We start from the raw sequence: 22,500 nt of genomic DNA, 5'->3' as shown, positions 1-22,500 counted from the left end.
TTTGCTGCTACAGTGTCTTGCTTTACTAATTGAGGCACACGTGTGTGTGTGTGTGTGTGTGTGTGTGTCTACTTCAACTAAATTGTGTTGTTGTTACTAGAGCGGTGTGTGTGTGCATGTGTGTGGTGTGTATTTACATGTGTGTGTGTGTGTGTTCACCCCAGGCTAATCTTGTTCTTGTCACTATGGCGTGTTAGCCCTAACCTCACAGATCAACATCACTGTCCCACTAATGAGTCTGGTCCTGGGGGGGGGGAGACCGCTAGTGCTGGCTAGCTGACAACAACAGCAGCATGGCGCTAGTTAAAACGTTGATGTTTGTTTTCGAGGGAGAAATAACTTGTAGTATTGGTCACCATCCGTGTTAGCTAACGTAATGACTAGCCTGTGGGGCCAGTACAACGGTGTAGGACGCTGCGTTTTATATATATATATATAGGACGCTGCGGCTAGGCTAGCACATTTCGCATGTGGTAGCTAACGTGGCCAATTTCTTCCTTTCCACTTGATTTTAATTTGAGTAGCGTACACGAGAAATAACTTGTAATATTAGTAGTAGCCCCCAGCCTCGTCGCGAACCAGCCTTCCCTAAAACGGCAGCCTCGTCGCGAACCAGCCTTCCCTAAAACGGCAGCCTCGTCGCGAACCAGCCTTCCCTAAAACGGCAGCCTCGTCGCGAACCAGCCTTCCCTAAAACGGCAGCCTCGTCGCGAACCAGCCTTCCCTAAAACGGCAGCCTCGTCGCGAACCAGCCTTCCCTAAAACGGGAAAGTTCCAAGCCTCGTCGCGAACCAGCCTTCCCTAAAACGGGAAAGTTCCAAGCCTCGTCGCGAACCAGCCTTCCCTAAAACGGCAGCCTCGTCGCGAACCAGCCTTCCCTAAAACGGGAAAGTTCCAAGCCTCGTCGCGAACCAGCCTTCCCTAAAACGGGAAAGTTCCAATTGCAGAAATCAGCGAAGGAGGGGGTGGTAACCTGGTGTAAATCAGTGACGCCTCGCAACACGTCAAACCAATCAAATGCCTTGCTTGGGCGGAGCACCACAGGTGCTCACCAGATCAGTGCTGTGAGGACTAAACATGCCACAACAAAACAACCGCTGGTGACAAAACATTTTTAGCTGGTTTTCACATGATTTCTCTGTTATGCTGCAGCAAGAGGGGAGAAATGGTCTACAATGGTATCAATATTTTTACATAATATTTTTTATAAAAACAGCATACTATTGACCTAAAAGGTTAGCTAAGTTAAAGGAAAGGTTCACCAATTTTGCATGTTGTATTGTTTTTGTGCATCTCTGAGTGATGATGTGCATCCCTAACGATTCCCTGGGTCATTTCATGTTTTCACGTGCACCTGAGTTATTGGCGTTCAAGCAGGCAGAAATCCTGGCGGAACGACGTAGCACTGTGATAAAGTCGCTCTCACTACACTGGAAGTTTAATAGGAATACGGTCCCCAAAGCATCCCTGGGTCACACCTCTTTTCAGTTCGCTGCAGCATTGAAGGTGCCCAAGAAACACAGTGGCCTCCATCATTCTTAAATGGAAGAAGTTTGGAACCACCAACACTTTTCCTAGAGCTGGCCACCCGGCCAAACTGAGCAATCAGGGGAGAAGGGCCTTGGTCAGGGAGGTGACCAAGAACCCAATGGTCACTCTGACAGAGCTCTAGAGTTCCTCTGTGGAGATGGGAGAACCTTCCAGAAGGATAACCATCTCTGCAGCACTCCACTAATCAGGCCTTTATGGTAGAGTGGCCAGACGGAAGCCACTCCTCAGTAAAAGGCACGACAGCCCGCTTGGAGTTTGCCAAAAGGCACCTAAAGACTCTCAGACCATGAGAAACAAGATTATCTGGTCTGATGAAACCAAGATTGAACTCTTTGGCCTGAATACCAAGCGCCACGTCTGGAGGAAACCTGGCACCATCCCTACGGTGAAGCATGGGGGTGGCAGCATCATGCTGTGGGGATGTTATTCAGCAGCAGGGACAGGGAGACTAGTCAGGATCGAGGGAAAGATGAACGGAGCAAAGTACAGAGCGATCCTTGATGAAAACCTGCTCCAGAGCGCTCAGGACCTCAGACTGTGGCAAAGGTTCACCTTCCAACAGGACAACGACCCTAAGCACACAGCCAAGACAATGCAGGAGTGGCTTCAGGACAAGTCTCTGAATGTCCTTGAGTGGCCCAGCCAGAGCCCGGACTTGAACCCGATCTAACATCTCTGGAGAGACCTGAAAATAGCTGTGCAGCAACGCTCCCCATCCAACCTGACAGAGCTTGAGAGGATCTGCAGAGAAGAATGGGAGAAACTCCCCAAATACAGGTGTGCCAAGCTTGTAGCGTCATACCCCAAAACACCCGAGGCTGTAATCGATGCCAAAGGTGCTTCAACAAAGTACTGAGTAAAGGGTCTGAATACTTATGTAAATATGATATTTCCATTTTTTATTTTTAATAAGTTAGCAAACATTTCTAAAAAACAGTTTTTGCTTTGTTATTATGAGGTATTGTGTGTAGATTAATGAGGGGGAAAAAAACGATCTATTTTAGAATAAGGCTGTAACATAACAAAATGTGGAAGAAGTGAAGGGGTCTGAATACTTTCCGAATGCACTGTATTTAGAGATATGATAGGAGTGTGTGGTTGGTGTTAGGGACTCAGTGACCACTGTTGTAGGCCCTGGTGTGTGTGTGTGTGTATGTACCTGCGTGCATGTGTTCTTATGTGTGTGTGTGTGTGTGTGTGTGTGTGTGTGTGTGTGTGTGTGTGTGTGTGTGTGTTTGGTGTGTGTGTGTGTGTGTGTGTGTGTGTGTGTGTGTGTGTGTTTGGTGTGTGTGTGTGTGTGTGTGTGTTTGGTGTGTGTGTGTGTGTGTGTGTGTGTGTTTGGTGTGTGTGTGTGTGTGTGTTTGGTGTGTGTGTGTGTGTGTGTGTGTGTGTTTGGTGTGTGTGTGTGTGTGTGTGTGTGTGTGTTTGGTGTGTGTGTGTGTGTGTGTTTGGTGTGTGTGTGTGTGTGTGTGTGTGTGTGTGCGTGTTTAGTGTGTGTGTGTGTGTGTGTGTGTGTGTGTGTGTGTGTGTGTGTGTGTGTGTGTGTGTGTGTGTGTGTGTGTGTGTGTGTGTGTGTGTGTGTGTGTGTGTGTGTGTGTGTGTGTGTGTGTGTGTGTGTTTGGTGTGTGTGTGTGTGTGTGTGTGCGTGTTTAGTGTGTGTGTGTGTGTGTGTGTGTGTGTGTGTGTTTGGTGTGTGTGTGTGTGAGTGTGTGTGTGTGTGTGTGTGTGTGTGTGTTTGGTGTGTGTGTGTGTGTGTGTGTGTGTGTGTGTGTGTGTGTGTGTGTGTGTGTGTGTGTGTGTGTGTGTGTGTGTGTGTGTGTGTGTGTGTGTGTGTGTTACCTTACCTGTATTCTGAGTGCAGAACTCTCCCTGGTGTGAGCGGTACTCCAAGCAGCCAGCCTGCTCCCCCAGACTGGGACATGGCTCTCCACTGTTCCTGGCCTCCTGCTCAATATAGCGACGCCTTGAATGATTGATTGATTTGATTGATTGATTGATTGTGGGGTCTGAATACTTTCCGAAGGCACTGTGTAACGCCCCACCCAGCAGACTGTCGACCAATCGCGTTCACGTTGTCATGCTGCGTCAAGCGGTTGCTAAGCTAATCGTCACGCAATCCCTCCTCAAAGTCAGTGTATATGTCGAGAAACACGCCTATTTTCCTCAAAAGTACGTAATGTCACGATTCCAAAGCTATACGATATTACAGATAGCAAGTTAATTATCTCATATCCGTAAAATATTTGTAGTCTTGTAATTCATGCTAATGATGGGTTTTTGAGCTAACGCCCAATAGACTCCCATTCACTCCTTGAAGGAAAGTGCTCCTTGTCCCAGAATTGGTAGTTACAGTCTTGTCACATCGCTGCAACTCCCCTACAGACTCGGGAGAGGTGACGGTCGAGAGCCATGCGTCCTCCGAAACACGACCCTGCCAAGCCGCACTGCTTCTTGACACACTGCTCGCTTAACCCTGAAGCCAGTCGCACCAATGTGTCAGAGGAAACACCGTCCAGCTGGCGACTGAGGTCAGCTTGCTGGCGCCCGGCCCGCCACCAGGAGTCGCAAGAGCGCGATGGGATCAAGGAAATCCTGGCTGGCCAAACCCTCCCCTAACCCGGACGACGCTGGGCCAGTTGTGCGTCGCCTCATGTGTTTCCCGGTCACGGCCGGCTGTGACACAGCCTGGGATTGAACCTGGGTCTGTAGTGACCCTTCAAGCACTGCGATGCAGTGCCTTAGACCGCTGCACCACTCGGGAGGCCCAAGCTCAGTGACTTTCAACGTGGCACCGTCATAGGATGCCACCATTCCAACAAGTCAGTTCGTCAAATTTCTGCCCTGATAGAGCTGCCCCGGTCAACTGTAAGTGCTGCTATTGTGAAGTGGAAACGTCTAGGAGCAATAACGGCTCAGCTGCGAAGTGGTAGGCCACACAAGCTCACAGAACGGGACTGAGGAATGCTGAAGCACGTAGCGTGTAAAAATTGTCTGTCCTCGGTTGCAACACTCAATACAGAGTTCCAAACTGCCTCTGGAAGCAACATCAGCACAATAACTGTTAGCTGGGAGCTTCATGAAATGGGTTTCCATGGCCGAGCAGCCGCACACAAGCCTAAGATCACCATGCGCAATGCCAAGCGTTGGCTGGAGTGGTGTAAAGCTTGCCGCCATTGGACTCTGGAGCAGTGGAAACGCATTCTTTGGAGTGATGAATCATGCTTCACCATCTGGCAGTCCGACGGACTAATCTGGGTTTGGCGGATGCCAGGAGAATGCTACCTGCCCGAATGCAACTGTAATGTTTGGTGGAGGAATAATGGTCTGGGGCTGTTTTTCATTGTTCAGGCTAGGCCCCTTAGTTCCAGTGAAGGGAAATCTTAACGCTATATCATACAATGACATTCTAGAAGATTCTGTGTTTCCAACTTTGTGGCAACAGTTTGGGGAAAGCCCTTTCCTGTTTCAGCAAGACTATGCCGCCGTGCACAAAGCGAAATTCAACTCATCAAATGGAATGAGTTGGTCTGTGTGGGAAGCTGCCACAAGAGGAGGGGGAAATGGAGTAACCCAATAAAAACTGATGTTACACGCGGCTGAGATGTGTTTCAAATATTGGATGGGAAATGGATCTCTTGCGATATGGATATTGCACATGTCAATATTGAGATTTCTAAGTGAATTCAATTAATTTTGCCGCTACAAGGAATCATGGCATAATAGGAAAGGGTCACATCATTCAGAAAGAATGGGTGACTAGATTATCTGCAGGGGGTGACTAGATTATCTGCAGGGGGTGACTAGATTATCTGCAGGGTCTGACTAGATTATCTGTAGGCAGGGTGTGACTAGATTATCTGCAGGCATGGTGTGACTAGATTATCTGCAGGCAGGGTGTGACTAGATTATCTGCAGGCAGGGTGTGACTAGATTATCTGCAGGGTGTGACTAGATTATCTGCAGGCAGGGTGTGACTAGATTATCTGCAGGCAGGGTGTGACTAGATTATGTGCAGGCAGGGTGTGACTAGATTATCTGCAGGCAGGGTTTGACTAGATTATCTGCAGGCCGGGTGTGACTAGATTATCTGCAGGCAGGGTGTGATTTAGATTATCTGCAGGCAGGGTTTGACTAGATTATCTGCAGGCAGGGTGTGACTAGATTATCTGCAGGCAGGGTGTGACTAGATTATCTGCAGGCAGGGTGTGATTTAGATTATCTGCAGGCAGGGTGTGACTAGATTATCTGCAGGCAGGGTGTGACTAGATTATCTGTAGGCAGGGTGTGACTAGATTATCTGCAGGCAGGGTGTGATTTAGATTATCTGCAGGCAGGGTGTGACTAGATTATCTGCAGGCAGGGTGTGACTAGATTATCTGCAGGCAGGGTGTGACTAGATTATCTGCAGGCAGGGTGTGACTAGATTATCTGCAGGCAGGGTGTGACTAGATTATCTGCAGTCACCCTAAAACACACAATATGATGACTGCTCCATAGACCAGACAGTAGTCACAACACGTGATTGGTGCTCTGACCGTCTCAAAGTCATTTGGCTCTACTGGCATAACATAACACAGGAAGGCCTGGCTGAATGAAGGGTTGGTTGGAGGGAGGGAGAGAGAGAGAGAGGGAGAGCGAGAGGGGGAGATGGAGGGAGAGAGAGAGAGAGAGGGAGGGAGAGCGAGAGGGGGAGATGGAGGGAGAGAGAGAGAGAGGGAGGGAGAGCGAGAGGGGGAGATGGAGGGAGAGCGAGAGGGGGAGATGGAGGGAGAGCGAGAGGGGGAGATGGAGGGAGAGCGAGAGGGGGAGATGGAGGGAGAGCGAGAGGGGGAGAGGGAGAGAGTGTGAGAGGGGGAGAGAGAGAGAGAGAAGTGTATTGTTTCTCCCAGCAGCATTAATCACATGAGTCCGATACTGAGCTCTGTCTGTCTCTCCCCCCATATCAGATTAGGCTTGGAGCAGACAGCCTCCTTAGGACACTCCTTGGCCAACATCCACCCTGTATGTTTGTGAGAGAAAGAGTGATAAAGAAGAAAAGCCTTGTTTTTCGAGGGAAAGTGTTGACACGAGAGATGTGTTTTCAGAGTAGTTGGATGGTGTACAGTGGGAACTGGATCAGTTCCTGTTAGAGTTCTTCAATGCTCCAGAGTTTCCTGATGTTCTGAAGATTATTCTGCCTGACAACAGAATAAACTGCTAGAACATTTAAAATGTCACTGCTCTGCTCTCTGGTATTCTTCTTACTGCACTGAGTTTTTACACGCGCACACACACACGCACACGCACGCACACGCACACACACACACACACACACACACACACACACACACACACACACACACACACACACACACACACACACACACACACACACACACACACACACACACACACACACACACACACACACACACACACACACCCAGGTCCCCTTACAGTTGACTCTCCGATCCATCCAGCCGTGTTGTTCTATGTGGTTCTAGAGCCCTGAGGAGCAGAAGGAGGGGGATGAGGGGAGATGTTCTGTTCTGTTGTTCTGTGTGGTTCTAGAGCCATGAGGAGCAGAAGGAGGGGGATGAGGGGAGATGTTCTGTTCTGTTGTTCTAGAACCCTGATGAGGTGAATGAGGGGAGTTCTAATGTTCTGTTCTGTTGTTCTAGAACCCTGATGAGGTGAATGGGGGGAGTTCTAATGTTCTGTTCTGTTGTTCTAGAACCCTGATGAGGTGAATGAGGGGAGTTATAATCTTCTGTTCTGTTGTTCTAGAACCCTGATGAGGTGAATGAGGGGAGTTCTAATGTTCTGTTCTGTTGTTCTAGAACCCTGATGAGGTGAATGGGGGGAGTTCTAATGTTCTGTTCTGTTGTTCTAGAACCCTGATGAGGTGAATGAGGAGAGTTTTAATGTTCTGTTCTGTTGTTCTAGAATCCTGATGAGGTTGATGAGGGGAGTTCTAATGTTCTGTTCTGTTGTTCTAGAACCCTGATGAGGTGAATGGGGGGAGTTCTAATGTTCTGTTCTGTTGTTCTAGAACCCTGATGAGGTGAATGGGGGGAGTTATAATCTTCTGTTCTGTTGTTCTAGAATCCTGATGAGGTTGATGAGGGGAGTTCTAATGTTCTGTTCTGTTGTTCTAGAACCCTGATGAGGTGAATGGGGGGAGTTCTAATGTTCTGTTCTGTTGTTCTAGAACCCTGATGAGGTGAATGGGGGAGTTATAATCTTCTGTTCTGTTGTTCTAGAATCCTGATGAGGTTGATGAGGGGAGTTCTAATGTTCTGTTCTGTTGTTCTAGAACCCTGATGAGGTGAATGGGGGGAGTTCTAATGTTCTGTTCTGTTGTTCTAGAGCCCTGAGGAGCAGAAGGAGGTGGATGAGGGGAGTTCTAATGTTCTGTTCTGTTGTTCTAGAGCCCTGAGGAGCAGAAGGAGGTGGATGAGGGGAGTTCTAATGTTCTGTTCTGTTGTTCTAGAGCCCTGAGGAGCAGAAGGAGGTGGATGAGGGGAGTTCTAATGTTCTGTTCTGTTGTTCTAGAGCCCTGAGGAGCAGAAGGAGGTGGATGAGGGGAGTTCTAATGTTCTGTTCTGTTGTTCTAGAGCCCTGAGGAGCAAAAGGAGGTGGATGAGGGGAGTGATGCCTCTAAGTCAGAGATCAGTCTGGTTTACGAGATAGCCCTCAAGAGGAACCTGTCTGTCTGCTTTGAGGTAAGACACCTAACGCTGTGCGCTCGTGTGTGTGTGTGTGTGTGTGTGTGTGTGTGTGTGTGTGTGGACCGGATCATTGTTCTTCACTCTGTCTCCGTACTCATAAGTTATGATGGGACTAGTTATGATTGGACTAGTTATGATGGGACTAGTTTGAATGGCTCATTGTCCTAGTAGGGCTAGGTGACTCACCCAGATCATTATGTTGCCATCACTCCCACTGCTTTCAGAGTCCTGCATGGTTACCTTGTCTGATGGTTCTCTTTGTGACCATCGGTCTGATATCTATTATAGACCTGGATCAGCCTTTATCACTATTATAGACCTGAATCAGCCTTTATCACCAGTCTATTATAGACTTGAATCAGCCTTTATCACCAGTCTATTATAGACCTGAATCAGCCTTTATCAACAGTCTATTATAGACCTGGATCAGCCTTTATCACCAGTCTATTATAGACCTGAATCAGCCTTTATCACCAGTCTATTATAGACCTGAATCAGCCTTTATCACCAGTCTATTATAGACCTGAATCAGCCTTTATCACCAGTCTATTATAGACCTGGATCAGCCTTTATCACCAGTCTATTATAGACCTGAATCAGCCTTTATCACCAGTCTATTATAGACCTGAATCAGCCTTTATCACCAGTCTATTATAGACCTGAATCATTCTTTATCACCAGTCTATTATAGACCTGAATCAGCCTTTATCACCAGTCTATTATAGACCTGGATCAGCCTTTATCACCAGTCTATTATAGACCTGAATCAGCCTTTATCACCAGTCTATTATAGACCTGAATCAGCCTTTATCACCAGTCTATTATAGACCTGAATCAGCCTTTATCACCAGTCTATTATAGACCTGAATCAGCCTTTATCACCAGTCTATTATAGACCTGAATCAGCCTTTATCACCAGTCTATTATAGACCTGAATCAGCCTTTATCACTATTATAGACCTGAATCAGCCTTTATCACCAGTCTATTATAGACCTGAATCAGCCTTTATCACCAGTCTATTATAGACCTGGATCAGCCTTTATCACCAGTCTATTATAGACCTGAATCAGCCTTTATCACCAGTCTATTATAGACCTGAATCAGCCTTTATCACCAGTCTATTATAGACCTGAATCAGCCTTTATCACCAGTCTATTATAGACCTGAATCAGCCTTTATCACCAGTCTATTATAGACCTGAATCAGCCTTTTATCACCAGTCTATTATAGACCTGAATCAGCCTTTATCACCAGTCTATTATAGACCTGAATCAGCCTTTATCACTATTATAGACCTGAATCAGCCTTTATCACCAGTCTATTATAGACCTGAATCAGCCTTTATCACCAGTCTATTATAGACCTGGATCAGCCTTTATCACCAGTCTATTATAGACCTGAATCAGCCTTTATCACCAGTCTATTATAGACCTGAATCAGCCTTTATCACCAGTCTATTATAGACCTGAATCAGCCTTTATCACCAGTCTATTATAGACCTGAATCAGCCTTTATCACCAGTCTATTATAGACCTGAATCAGCCTTTATCACCAGTCTATTATAGACCTGAATCAGCCTTTATCACCAGTCTATTATAGACCTGAATCAGCCTTTATCACCAGTCTATTATAGACCTGGATCAGCCTTTATCACCAGTCTATTATAGACCTGGATCAGCCTTTATCACCAGTCTATTATAGACCTGAATCAGCCTTTATCACCAGTCTATTATAGGATAACACAACACAAGAGACCCAGGCCAGGATTCAGTGAACTTTCCTCTCCTCTCCTCCTCTCCTCTCCACTCCTGCTCTCCTCTCCACCTCTCCACTCCTCCTCTCCTCTCCACCTCTCCACTCCTCCTCTCCTCCTCTCCTCTCCACTCCTCCTCTCCACTCCTCCTCCTCTCCTCTCCTCTCCTCTCCACCTCTCCACTCCTCCTCTCCTCCTCTCCTCTCCACTCCTCCTCTCCACTCCTCCTCTCCTCCTCTCCTCTCCACTCCTCCTCTCCACTCCTCCTCTCCTCTCCTCCTCTCCTCTCCACTCCTCCTCTCCACTCCTCCTCTCCTCCTCTCCTCTCCACTCCTCCTCTCCACTCCTCCTCTCCTCCTCTTCCTCTCCACTCCTCCTCTCCATCTCTCTCCTCCTCTCCACTCCTCCTCTCCACTCCTCCTCTCCTCCTCATCTCCTCCCTCACTCCTCCTCTCCTCCTCTCCTCCTCCTCCCCTCCTCCCTCTCCACTCCTCCTCTCCTCTCCTCTCCTCTCCACTCCTCCTCTCCTCCTCTCCTCTCCTCTCCTCTCCTCTCCACTCCTCCTCTCCTCTCTCCTCCTCTCCTCTCCTCCTCTCCCTCCTCCTCTCCTCCTCTCTCTCCACTCCTCCTCTCCATCCTCCTCTCCTCCTCTCCTCTCCACTCCTCCTCTCCCTCCTCTCCTCTCTCCTCTCCTCCTCCTCTCCCTCCTCCTCTCCTCCTCTTCCTCTCCACTCCTCCTCTCCACTCCTCCTCTCCTCCTCTTCCTCTCCACTCCTCCTCATCTCCTCCTCCACTCCTCCTCTCCACTCCTCCTCTCCTCCTCTTCCTCTCCACTCCTCCTCTCCTCCTCTCCTCTCCACTCCTCCTCTCCACTCCTCCTCTCCTCCTCTTCCTCTCCACTCCTCCTCTCCTCCTCTCCTCTCCACTTTCTCCGTCTCCACTCTTCCTCTCCACTCCTCCTCTCCACTCCTCATCTCCTCCTCCACTCCTCCTCTCCACTCCTCCTCTCCTCTTCTTCCTCTCCACTCCTCCTCTCCTCATCTCCTCCTCCACTCCACCTCTCCACTCCTCCTCCTCCTCTCCTCTCCCTCCTCCTCTCTCTCCTCTCCCTCCTCTCCTCCTCTCCTCTCCTCCTCCTCTCCACTCCTCCTCTCCACTCCTCCTCTCCTCCTCCTCTCTCCTTCTCCTCTCCTCCTCTCCTCCTCCTCTCTCTCCACTTCTCTCCGTCTCCTCTCCTTCCTCTCTCCTCCTCCTCCTCTCCTCCTCCTCTCCTCCTCCTCCTCTCCCTCCTCCTCTCCTCCTCTCCCTCTCCTCTCCACTTCCTCCTCTCCTCCTCCTCTCCCTCCTCCTCTCCACTCCTCCTCTCCTCCTCTCCCTCCTCCTCTCCTCCTCTCCTCCCTCTCCCTCTCCACTTTCTCCTCTCCACTCCTCCTCTCCTCCTCCTCTTCCTCCTCCTCTCCTCCTCTCCCTCCTCCTCTCCTCCTCCTCCTCTCCTCCTCCTCTCCTCTCCTCCTCTCCACTCCTCCTCTCCTCCTCCTCTCTCCTCCTCTCCACTCCTCCTCTCCTCCTCCTCTCCTCCTCTCCACTCCTCCTCTCCTCCTCCTCCTCCTCCTCCTCTCCTCTCCTCCTCCTCTCCTCTCCTCCTCCTCTCCTCCTCCTCTCCTCCTCCTCTCCACTCCTCCCTCTCCTCTCTCTCCTCTCCACTTCCTCCTCCTCCTCTCCTCCTCCTCCTCTCCTCTCCTCCTCTCCTCCTCCTCTCCTCCTCTCCTCTCCACTCCTCCTCTCCTCCTCTCCCTCCTCTCCTCCTCCTCTCTCCACTCCTCCTCTCCTCCTCCTCTCCTCTCTCCTCTCCTCCTCTCCTCCTCTCCTCTCCACTTTCTCCGTCTCCACTCTTCCTCTCCACTCCTCCTCTCCACTCCTCCTCTCCTCCTCATCTCCTCCTCCACTCCTCCTCTCCACTCCTCCTCTCCTCCTCTTCCTCTCCACTCCTCCTCTCCTCATCTCCTCCTCCACTCCTCCTCTCCACTCCTCCTCTCCTCCTCTTCCTCTCCACTCCTCCTCTCCTCCTCTCCTCTCCACTCCTCCTCTCCACTCCTCCTCTCCACTCCTCCTCTCCTCATCTCCTCCTCCACTCCTCCTCTCCACTCCTCCTCTCCTCCTCTTCCTCTCCACTCCTCCTCTCCTCCTCTCCTCTCCACTCCTCCTCTCCACTCCTCCTCTCCTCCTCTTCCTCTCCACTCCTCCTCTCCTCCTCTCCTCTCCTCCTGTTAACTCCAGTTTATTTAGTTATATTTAGTTATATTTAATATTGAGTTATATTCAGTTATATTCAGTTATATTTAGTTATATTTAATATTTAGTTATATTCAGTTATATTTAGTTATATTTAATATTGAGTTATATTCAGTTATATTCAGTTATATTTAGTGTTTATGTGCAATTATTTTTCTGCAAGCTATTGGTTTTGGAAGATAGTTAGAGATGACAGAAGTCTGGGATCTGTTATTTTCAATAGCGGCAGTAAAATTATTATTAGATCGATTGGACTGCCAGCTAACCTTACTGCCAGCTGCTAGCTTTGCCGATGCTGTTTTGATTTGAACGGGCCATCCTTGTGGAGCTCATGTCGGGGATTTCCTCTGAGGTTTCGGGCGGCTTGGACAGACTCGACTCGGTGCTGAATCGTGACACTTTTAATGGAAGCCTGCTACACCGAGACTGGGAGACCTGGAGTCTGGAGAACACCACAGGAGATTACTCATGCTGGTTCAGCGCAAGGACTGGAGACTGACAAGCTGCAGGGAGGAGAATCAGCCCAGTGAGGATGGCGAGGCAGTGGAAATATGTTCAACGCAAGGCGGAGCAAGGCTACTCACTAGTCGTTGCAACCAACACGGTTTGGACAGTGAAGGACGCTGGCTGACTAGTTCTGCGAGCTATTCCCAAGGAGAGCAACCACTGCCATCTGGAAGACTATTTAAACGTGTTTATTGTTTTGGTCTTTGCACAGTTGTTTAATTATTTCAGCCTTGTGATGTTTATGTACTGCAATTCAGCTTTTGCTGTGAATGTGTAACATGTTAGATGTTTTCGAGGAGGACCACAATGGAACTGTGAATGGAAGTACGCGTTTTGTGTTATCTCTGTCACAGTCAGTGATTTTTGCAGCTTTTACTAAACGAAAGGTTCAGGTCAATAGCAGTAGAGGAGACCGAGACAGAGACAGAGGTTTAAAACCAGACAACACAGAGATCATTCCTCAAACAGCCTCTGTAGTGTGTGTGTGTGTGTGTGTGTGTGTGTGTGTGTGTGTGTGTGTGTCTGTGTGTCAAACAGCTTCTCCAGTCTGTACTGACAGTCTCTGGACAGGATCAGGGCTGTTTTAAGGCGTCCGCATGCTTCCCAGCCAAAACCGTTCGGAACAGTTTGTGCATATATTATGACGACATTTTGTGACGTCTTTGTTCGTTTTGGACTTCGGCTGTCCGGGCACGCAAAACATCTTAGTCAGATGCAAAATTGCGCGACTAAGATCTCCTTAGCAAAAACGTCAAAATTAATGACAGATTTCTTGAGTTGTCTTAGATTAATTCTGACTATTTTAAGGAAGGGTATACTGGCTACGGCGTCTCTAAATGGACAAACAGTACTATTGACGCCTCTTGTTACCTGGGGCGGCAGGTAGCTTAGTGGTTAAGAGCGTTGTGCCAGTAACCGAAAGGTCGCTGGTTCTAATCCCCAAGCCGACTAGGTGAAAACTCTGTTGATGTGCCCTTGAGCAAGGCACTTAACCCTAATTGCTCCTGTAAGTCGCTCTGGATAAGAGCGTCTGCTAAATGACTAAAACAAACAAAACAAACAAACCTGGGGTTGTGTGGTTGCAGTCAAATTTCTTTACACGGAGGGAGAGAGCATGAATATGCCCGTCCCATATAATGTGAGTGAATTTGCACATCCCATATAACGTGGTAACGATGAGTTGAAATCCACTTAGCCTATTGTTTTCTGGCAAATTCATTTATTTTCTTACGCGTGCAGGGTTTCGATATTAACGATGGCCCTCAGGCCCGGGTCCAGTAAAAACATGTATTGACCCAGTGGATCTCGTCACTGGCCCAACACGGCCAGTAACTTCTCAGTGCATTTTTGCATTCCAGTTCAACATTTACCTGCTCTGACGTATAGTTTGCAAAAAGAAAGTCACAAAAAGACAACTAGCGTTCCTCTTGGCTAGCCATGTCGATATCTCTTTTGGAACGTTTGTCTTAAAGGAGCAGCGTCCTATTTTAAAAATCTTCTCAAAATGAAATGGATGCAATTAATACAATGCAATTCTAAAGACTAGAGTAATGACTTGCATTGCTAAATTATATTACACAGCTTTTTAATATATACCGTGTGCCACATCACTTCCTGTTGAACGCGGAATGAGGCAGCGCTCGGTTTGTTGTTTTGGAAAAGTGTCTGAAAAAGTGTCATGTTGGAAAAAGTTTGGTTACTAGCTAGCTACCTTTTTGATTTTGGATCCCGCGACGCGGTTGGCATCCGTTGCTGGGACCGCTGCTATCTGTCCAGGGATCCTGCCGACCGAGGGTCTGATGAAGAGCTGCTTGGCGTAGCAGCTAGCCTAGCTGCCACTGTTAGCTGCCTATCAAACTAGCAGATTTTCCTTGAGGGCTTGAACGCAGCCCGCGATGGGGTTAGCCCTTGTGGCTGGGACTGTGGATTGTCCCTGGCGTGTGGCTGTCTAGAGCCCTACTGTTTATTGCTGTTTCCATCTTCCCTGTGACCTGTCCTGTCTGGAACTGCGGGGAGTAACAGCGTAACCTACGTTGCTACCATGACAAAGACCAAAATCCGGTGGGAGTATCGTTGAGGACAGTGGTGTCTCAGATCTTTTAAAACAAACAAAAAGAGTTCTACTAGCAGTTGTTACAACAACATGAAAATAGCTTCAAGTGTTTTGTCCAAATACTGGTGCATTCAACTAATAAAAGACTGGACGACCTGAAGAACAGTTTGCAGTTCTCCCAGGGTCAGCTCAATGAGTTTAAACAGGAGAATGACAAGATGACAGCAATCTGTAAGTCATTGAGAGAGGACATCAGTTCTGTGTGTGAATCCCTGATAGAAATCTGATTATCTCGAGGGACAATCAAGGCTGAATAACATTGTTGTAGACGGAATTGCAGAATCTCCACATGAGACCTGGACAGAGTCCGAGTGAGGGAAATTATCTCGGAGAAACTGAAGATGGACCACAGGAAGATGGAACACGCCCACAGGACTAGAAAACCCACAGCACAGTGAGAGACAGAATTACAACAAAAAAATCCAGAAAAACGCATGTCAAAAATGTTATAAATTGATTTGAATTTTAATGAGGGAAATACGTATTTGACCCCTCTGCAAAACATGACTTAGTACTTGGTGGCAAAACCCTTGTTGGCAATCACAGAGGTCAGACGTTTCTTGTAGTTGGCCACCAGGTTTGCACACATCTCAGGAGGGATTTTGTCCCACTCCTCTTTGCAGATCTTCTCCAAGTCATTAAGGTTTCGAGGCTGACGTTTGGCAACTCGAACCTTCAGCTCCCTCCACAGATTTTCTATGGGATTAAGGTCTGGAGACTGGCTAGGCCACTCCAGGACCTTAATGTGCTTCTTCTTGAGCCACTCCTTTGTTGCCTTGGCCGTGTGTTTTGGGTCATTGTCATGCTGGAATACCCATCCATGACCCATTTTCAATGCCCTGGCTGAGGGAAGGAGGTTCTCACTCAAGATTTGACGGTATATGACCCCGTCCATTATCCCTTTGATACGGTGAAGTTGTCCTGTCCCCATAGCAGAAAAACACCCCCAAAGCATAATGTTTCCACCTCCATGTTTGACGGTGGGGATGGTGTTCTTGGGGTCATAGGCAGCATTTCTCCTCCTCCAAACCTGGCGAGTTGAGTTGATGCCAAAGAGCTCGATTTTGGTCTCATCTGACCACAACCTCTGAATCATTCAGATGTTCACTGGCAAACTTCAGACGGGCCTGTATATGTGCTTTCTTGAGCAGGGGGACCTTATGGGCGCTGCAGGATTTCAGTCCTTCACGGCGTAGTGTGTTACCAATTGTTTTCTTGGTGACTATGGTCCCAGCTGCCTTGAGATCATTGACAAGATCCTCCTGTGTAGTTCTGGGCTGATTCCTCACCGTTCTCATGATCATTGCAACTCCACGAGGTGAGATCTTGCATAGAGCCCCAGGCCGAGGGAGATTGACAGTTCTTTTGTGTTTCTTCCATTTGCGAATAATCGCACCAACTGTTGTCACCTTCTCACCAAGCTGCTTGCCGATGGTCTTGTAGCCCATTCCAGCCTTGTGTAGGTCTACAATCTTGTCCCTGACATCCTTGGAGAGCTCTTTGGTCTTGGCCATGGTGGAGAGTTTGGAATCTGATTGATTGATTGCTTCTGTGGACAGGTGTCTTTTATACAGGTAACAAGCTGAGATTATAATAATAATAATAATAATATGCCATTTAGCAGACGCTTTTATCCAAAGCGACTTACAGTCATGCGTGCATACATTTTTGTGTATGGGTGGTCCTGGGGATCGAACCCACTACCTTGGCGTTACAAGCGCTGTGCTCTACCAGCTGAGCTACAGAGGACCACAGGAGCACTCCCTTTAAGAGTGTGCTCCTAATCTCAGCTCGTTACCTGTATAAAAGACACCTGGGAGCCAGAAATCTTTCTGATTGAGAGGGGGTCAAATACTTATTTCCCTCATTAAAATGCAAATCAATTTATAACATTTTTGACATGCGTTTTTCTGGATTTTTTTGTTGTTATTCTGTCTCTCAATGTTCAAATAAACCTACCGTTAAAATTATAGACTGATCATTTCTTTGTCAGTGGGAAAACGTACAAAATCAGCAGGGGATCAAATACTTTTTTCCCTCACTGTATATTCTGAGCCTTATCCCAGTAATGCGTAGAGAAGAACTCATGTCAAGTGTTATTGAAGTACTGTGGCTACCTGCCTCATCTAAAGGCTTTTATTTTGGGGTGTTGCTATAGTCCACCAAGTGCTAACAGTCAGTATCTAAATAATATGTGTGAAATGCTTGATAGTGTATGTGATGTAAATGCTCAAATGGAAGCTTCTCACTGTAACCAGTGCCTGTAATCTGGTTCAGGTTATTAATCAACCTACCAGTGCCTGTAATCTGGTTCAGGTTATTAATCAACCTACCAGTGCCTGTAATCTGGTTCAGGTTATTAATCAACCTACCAGTGCCTGTAATCTGGTTCAGGTTATTCATCAACCTACCAGTGCCTGTAATCTGGTTCAGGTTATTAATCAACCTACCAGTGCCTGTAATCTGGTTCAGGTTATTAATCAACCTACCAGTGCCTGTAATCTGGTTCAGGTTATTAATCAACCTACCAGTGCCTGTAATCTGGTTCAGGTTATTAATCAACCTACCAGTGCCTGTAATCTGGTTCAGGTTATTAATCAACCTACCAGTGCCTGTTTTCTGGTTCAGGTTATTAATCAACCTACCAGGGTGTTTACAAACACTACAGGAACAAGATCATCCACATGTATCGATCACATTTTTACTAATACTGTAGAACTTTGTTCTGAAGCTGTATCCGTACCCATTGGATGCAGTGATCACAATATAGTGCCTATATCTAGGAGAACCAGGGTTCCAAAAGCTGGGCTTAAAATAGTGTATTTTTGCTGTAACTCTTACAGTGGGGAAAAAAGTATTTAGTCAGCCACCAATTGTGCAAGTTCTCCCACTTAAAAAGATGAGGGAGGCCTGTAATTTTCATCATAGGTACACGTCAACTATAACAGACAAAATGAGAAAAGAAAATCCAGAAAATCACATTGTAGGATTTTTTATGAATTTATTTGCAAATTATGGTGGAAAATAAATATTTGGTCAATAACAAAAGTTTCTCAATACTTTGTTATATATCCTTTGTTGGCAATGACACAGGTCAAACGTTTTCTGTAAGTCTTCACAAGGTTTTCACACACTGTTGCTTGTATTTTGGCCCATTCCTCCATGCAGATCTCCTCTAGAGCAGTGATGTTTTGGGGCTTTCAACTCCCTCCAAAGATTTTCTATGGGGATGAGATCTGGAGACTGGCTAGGGCACTCCAGGACCTTGAAATGCTTCTTACGAAGCCACTCCTTCGTTGCCCGGGCGGTGTGTTTGGGATCATTGTCATGCTGAAAGACCCAGCCACGTTTCATCTTCAATGCCCTTGCTGATGGAAGGAGGTTTTCACTAAAAATCTCACGATACATGGCCCTATTCATTCTTTCCTTTACACGGATCAGTCGTCCTGGTCCCTTTGCAGAAAAACAGCCCCAAAGCATGATGTTTCCACCCCCATGCTTCACAGTAGGTATGGTGTTCTTTGGATGCAACTCAGCATTCTTTGTCCTCCAAACACGACAAGTTGAGTTTTTACCAAAAAGTTATATTTTGGTTTCATCTGACCATATGACATTCTCCCAATCCTCTTCTGGATCATCCAAATGCACTCTAGCAAACTTCAGACGGGCCTGGACATGTACTGGCTTAAGGAGGGGGACACGTCTGCACTGCAGGATTTGAGTCCCTGGCGGCTTAGTGTGTTATTGATGGTAGGCTTTGTCACTTTGGTCCCAGCTCCCTGCAGGTCATTCACTAGGTCCCCCCGTGTGGTTCTGGGATCTTTGCTCACCGTTCTTGTGATCATTTTGACCCCACGGGGTGAGATCTTGCGTGGAGACCCAGATCGAGGGAGATTATCTGTGGTCTTGTATGTCTTCCATTTCCTAATAATTGCTCCCACAGTTGATTTCTTCAAACCAAGCTGCTTACCTATTGCAGATTCAGTCTTCCCAGCCTGGTGCAGGTCTACAATTTTGTTTCTGGTGTCCTTTGACAGCTCTTTGGTCTTGGCCATAGTGGAGTTTGGAGTGTGACTGTTTGAGGTTGTGGACAGGTGTCTTTTATAGTGATAACAAGTTCAAACAGGTGCCATTAATACAGGTAACGAGTGGAGGACAGAGGAGCCTCTTAAAGAAGAAGTTACAGGTCTGTGAGAGCCAGAAATCTTGCTTGTTTGTAGGTGACCAAATACTTATTTTCCACCATAATTTGCAAATAAATTCATAAAAAATCCTACAATGTGATTTTCTGGATTTTTTCCCCTCAATTTGTCTGTCATAGTTGACGTGTACCTATGATGAAAATTACAGGCCTCTCTCATCTTTTTAAGAGGGAGAACTTGCACAATTGGTGGCTGACTAAATACTTTTTTTCCCCCACTGTATGTGGATGATGTAAAAAATATTGATGTCATTTATAAGGAGCATCCAGATGCTGCACTTGATTAATTTATTAAAATGCCAATTATTGAGAAACATGCACCTGTTAAAAGTTAGTGGAATTTCTTTCCTTCTTAATGCGTTTGCGCCAATCAGTTGGGTTGTGACAAGGTAGGGGTGGTATATAGAAGATAGCCCTATTTGGTAAAAGACCATGTCCATATTATGGCAAGAACAGCTCAAATAAGCAAAGAGAAACGACAGTCCATCATTACTTAAAGACATGAAGGTCAGTCAATCCAGAAAATTTCAAGAACTTTGAAAGTTTCTTCAAGTGTAGTCGCAAAAACCATCAAGCGCTATGATGAACCTGGCTCTCATGAGGACCGCCACAGGAAAGGAAGACCCAGAGTTACCTCTGCTGCAGAGGATAAGTTCATTAGAGTTACCAGCCTCAGAAATTGCAGCCCAAATAAATGCTTCACAGAGGTCAAGTAACAGACACATTTCAACATCAACTGTTCAGAGGAGACTGCGTGAATCAGGCCTTCATGGTCGAATTACTGCAAAGAAACCACTACTAAAGGACACCAATAAGAAGAAGAGACCTGTTTGGGCCAAGAAACACGAGCAATGGACATTAGACCGGTGGAAATCTGTCCTTTGGTCTTATGAGTCCAAATTTGAGATTTTTGGTTCCAACCGCCGTGTCTTTGTGAGACGAAGAGTAGGTGAATGGATGATGATCTCCACATGTGTGGTTCTCACCATGAAGCATGGAGGAGGAGGTGTTATGGTGTGGGGATGCTTTGCTGGTGACACCGTCTGTGATTTATTTAGAATTCAAGGCACACTTAACCAGCATGGCTACCACAGCATTCTGCAGCGATACTCCATCCCATCTGGTTTGGGCTTAGTGGGACTATCATTTGTTTTTCAACAGGACAATGACCCAACACACCTCCAGGCTGTGTAAGGGCTATTTGACCAATAAGGAGAGTGATGGAGTGCTGCATTAGATGACTTGGCCTTCACAATCACCCGACCTCAACCCGATTGAGCTGGTTTGGGATGAGTTGGACTGCAGAGTGAAGGAAATAGCCATCAAGTGCTCAGCATATGTGGGAACTCCATCAAGACTTTTGCAAAAGCATTCCAGGTGACTACCTCATGAAGCTGGATGAGAGAATGCCAAGAGTGTGCAAAGCTGTCATCAAGGCAAAGGGTGACTACTTTGAAGAAACTAAAATCAAAAATATATTTTGATTTGTTTAACACTTTTTTGGTTACTACATGATTTGATATGTGTTATTTAATAGTTTTGATGTCTTCACTATTATTCTACAATGTAGAAAATAGTAAAAATATAGAAAAACCCTTGAATGAATAGGTATGTCCAAACATTTGACTGGTACTGTAAGTATTCACACCCCTGAGTCAATGCATGTTAGAATCACCTTTGGCAGCGATTACTGCTGTGAGTCTCTCTGGGTAAGTCTCTAAGAGCTTTGCACACCTGGATTGTACAATATTTGCACAATATTATACAATTCTTCAAGCTCTGTCATGTTGGTTGTTGATCATTGCTAGACAGCAATTTTCAAGTCTTGCCATAGATTTTCAAGCCGATTTAAGTCAAACTGTAACCAGGCCATTTAGGAACATTCTGTGTCATCTTGGTAAGGAACTCCAGTTTATATTTGGCCTTGTGTTTTAGGTTATTGTCTTGCTGAAAGGTGAATTTGTCTCCAAGTGTCTGTTGGAAAGCGGACTGAACCAGGTTTTCCTCTAGGATTATGCCTGTGCTTAGCTCTATTCCATTAAAATGTATTCAATCCATTTTGAATTCAGGCTGTAAAGTCCAGGGGTATGAAGACTTTCTGAAGGCTTTCTGAAGGCTCTGTACATGGTCAGTAGTGCGATGGTTGGGAAGAAAGCCAATTTGACATTTACTTATTACATTTTCTTTTCTTGAAGAAAGGTTTGGATTCTTGAATTAAAAATGCTGCTCCCAGGTCCCTCTCTCTCTCTCTCTGCTATCTCTCTCTCTCTCTCTCTCTCTCTGCTATCTCTCTCTCTCTCTCTCTCTCTCTCTCTCTCTCTCTCTCTCTCTCTCTCTCTCTCTCTCTCTCTCTCTCTCTCTCTCTCTCTCTCTCTCTCTCTCTATCTCTCTGTCTCTCTCTCTCTCTCTTTCCAGCTCTGTAATCACCCCCCTATTTCTCTCTCTCTCTCTCTCTCTCTCTTGCTCTGTCTCTCTCTCAATTCAATTTCAATTAAATGTAATTTCAATTTTAATTTAAGGGGCTTTATTGGCATGGGAAACATATGTTTACATTGCCAAAGCAAGTGAAATAGGTATTACATGTCTCTCTCTCTCCTGGAAAGAGGGAACAGACAGGGATGTAAGAGGTCAGACGAGCCAGCCGAGTCTTGCCGTCCAAAGCGCTCTAGGAGGCCGTTCCTTCTCTTGCTAGAACAAAATATGTACCTGCTGCCTACTGACCTTGTACTGACGAACCTGCCTTGTACTGACGAACCTGCCTTGTACTGATGAACCTGCCTTGTATTGACGAACCTGCCTTGTACTGACGACCCTGCCTTGTACTGACGAACCTGCCTTGTACTGACGACCCTGCCTTGTACTGACGAACCTGCCTTGTACTGACGAACCTGCCTTGTACTGACGAACCTGCCTTGTACTGACGAACCTGCCTTGTACTGACGAACGCAATGCTTGTCAGTGTCCGACGACTTGACATTGAGCCAATCAGATAGCACAAACCTCCATGTGGGGGAGCCGACAGGAGTGACAACAAAAAGGGAAAAATAGGGCATTTTCCCGGGTGTAATCCACCCCCTTTTCATCAGGATTGTTCTAATTAAAACTATAAAGCTTCGTAATACATCTATTGTTTTCTAGAGCAAGTCTTTACATCTTTAACATCTAGCTAAGGAGTTGTGTGCTTGAAGAAGGATTTTTTAGTTAGCTAGATAACGTTAGCTTGCTAACTGAGCCAGGCAGGCAGTGACACACACTTCATATGGAACAAATGGGGTGGTAAGTTACACTAAATGCTTTACCAAGCTAGCTATCTATCTAGCAAGATGATGAAGAAATCATTTCATTCACTCTCCATTTTCCCATACTGCCAGT

The 22,500-nt window shown here is 46.6% G+C and overlaps 1 protein-coding gene across 1 annotated transcript in view; it reads left to right on the top strand.

Annotated features, from left to right (window-relative positions):
* The window catches only part of stau2 (staufen double-stranded RNA binding protein 2), a gene marked incomplete at its 5' end in the record, with an annotated part of 268,867 nt that overhangs the window by 3,061 nt on the left and 243,306 nt on the right, over window positions 1-22,500 (top strand). Inside the window, one exon of the mRNA XM_045213151.1 lies at window positions 8,148-8,255. Coding sequence (XP_045069086.1) covers window positions 8,148-8,255 — 108 coding nt within the window. The remainder of the gene's footprint in view (window positions 1-8,147; window positions 8,256-22,500) is intronic.

This window comes from Coregonus clupeaformis, unplaced genomic scaffold (genome assembly GCF_020615455.1).
Source record: "Coregonus clupeaformis isolate EN_2021a unplaced genomic scaffold, ASM2061545v1 scaf0081, whole genome shotgun sequence".
Classification (NCBI taxonomy): domain Eukaryota; kingdom Metazoa; phylum Chordata; class Actinopteri; order Salmoniformes; family Salmonidae; genus Coregonus; species Coregonus clupeaformis.
Note: the sequence above shows the minus strand (reverse complement) of the source record. Positions and strands in the feature narration are given on the sequence as shown.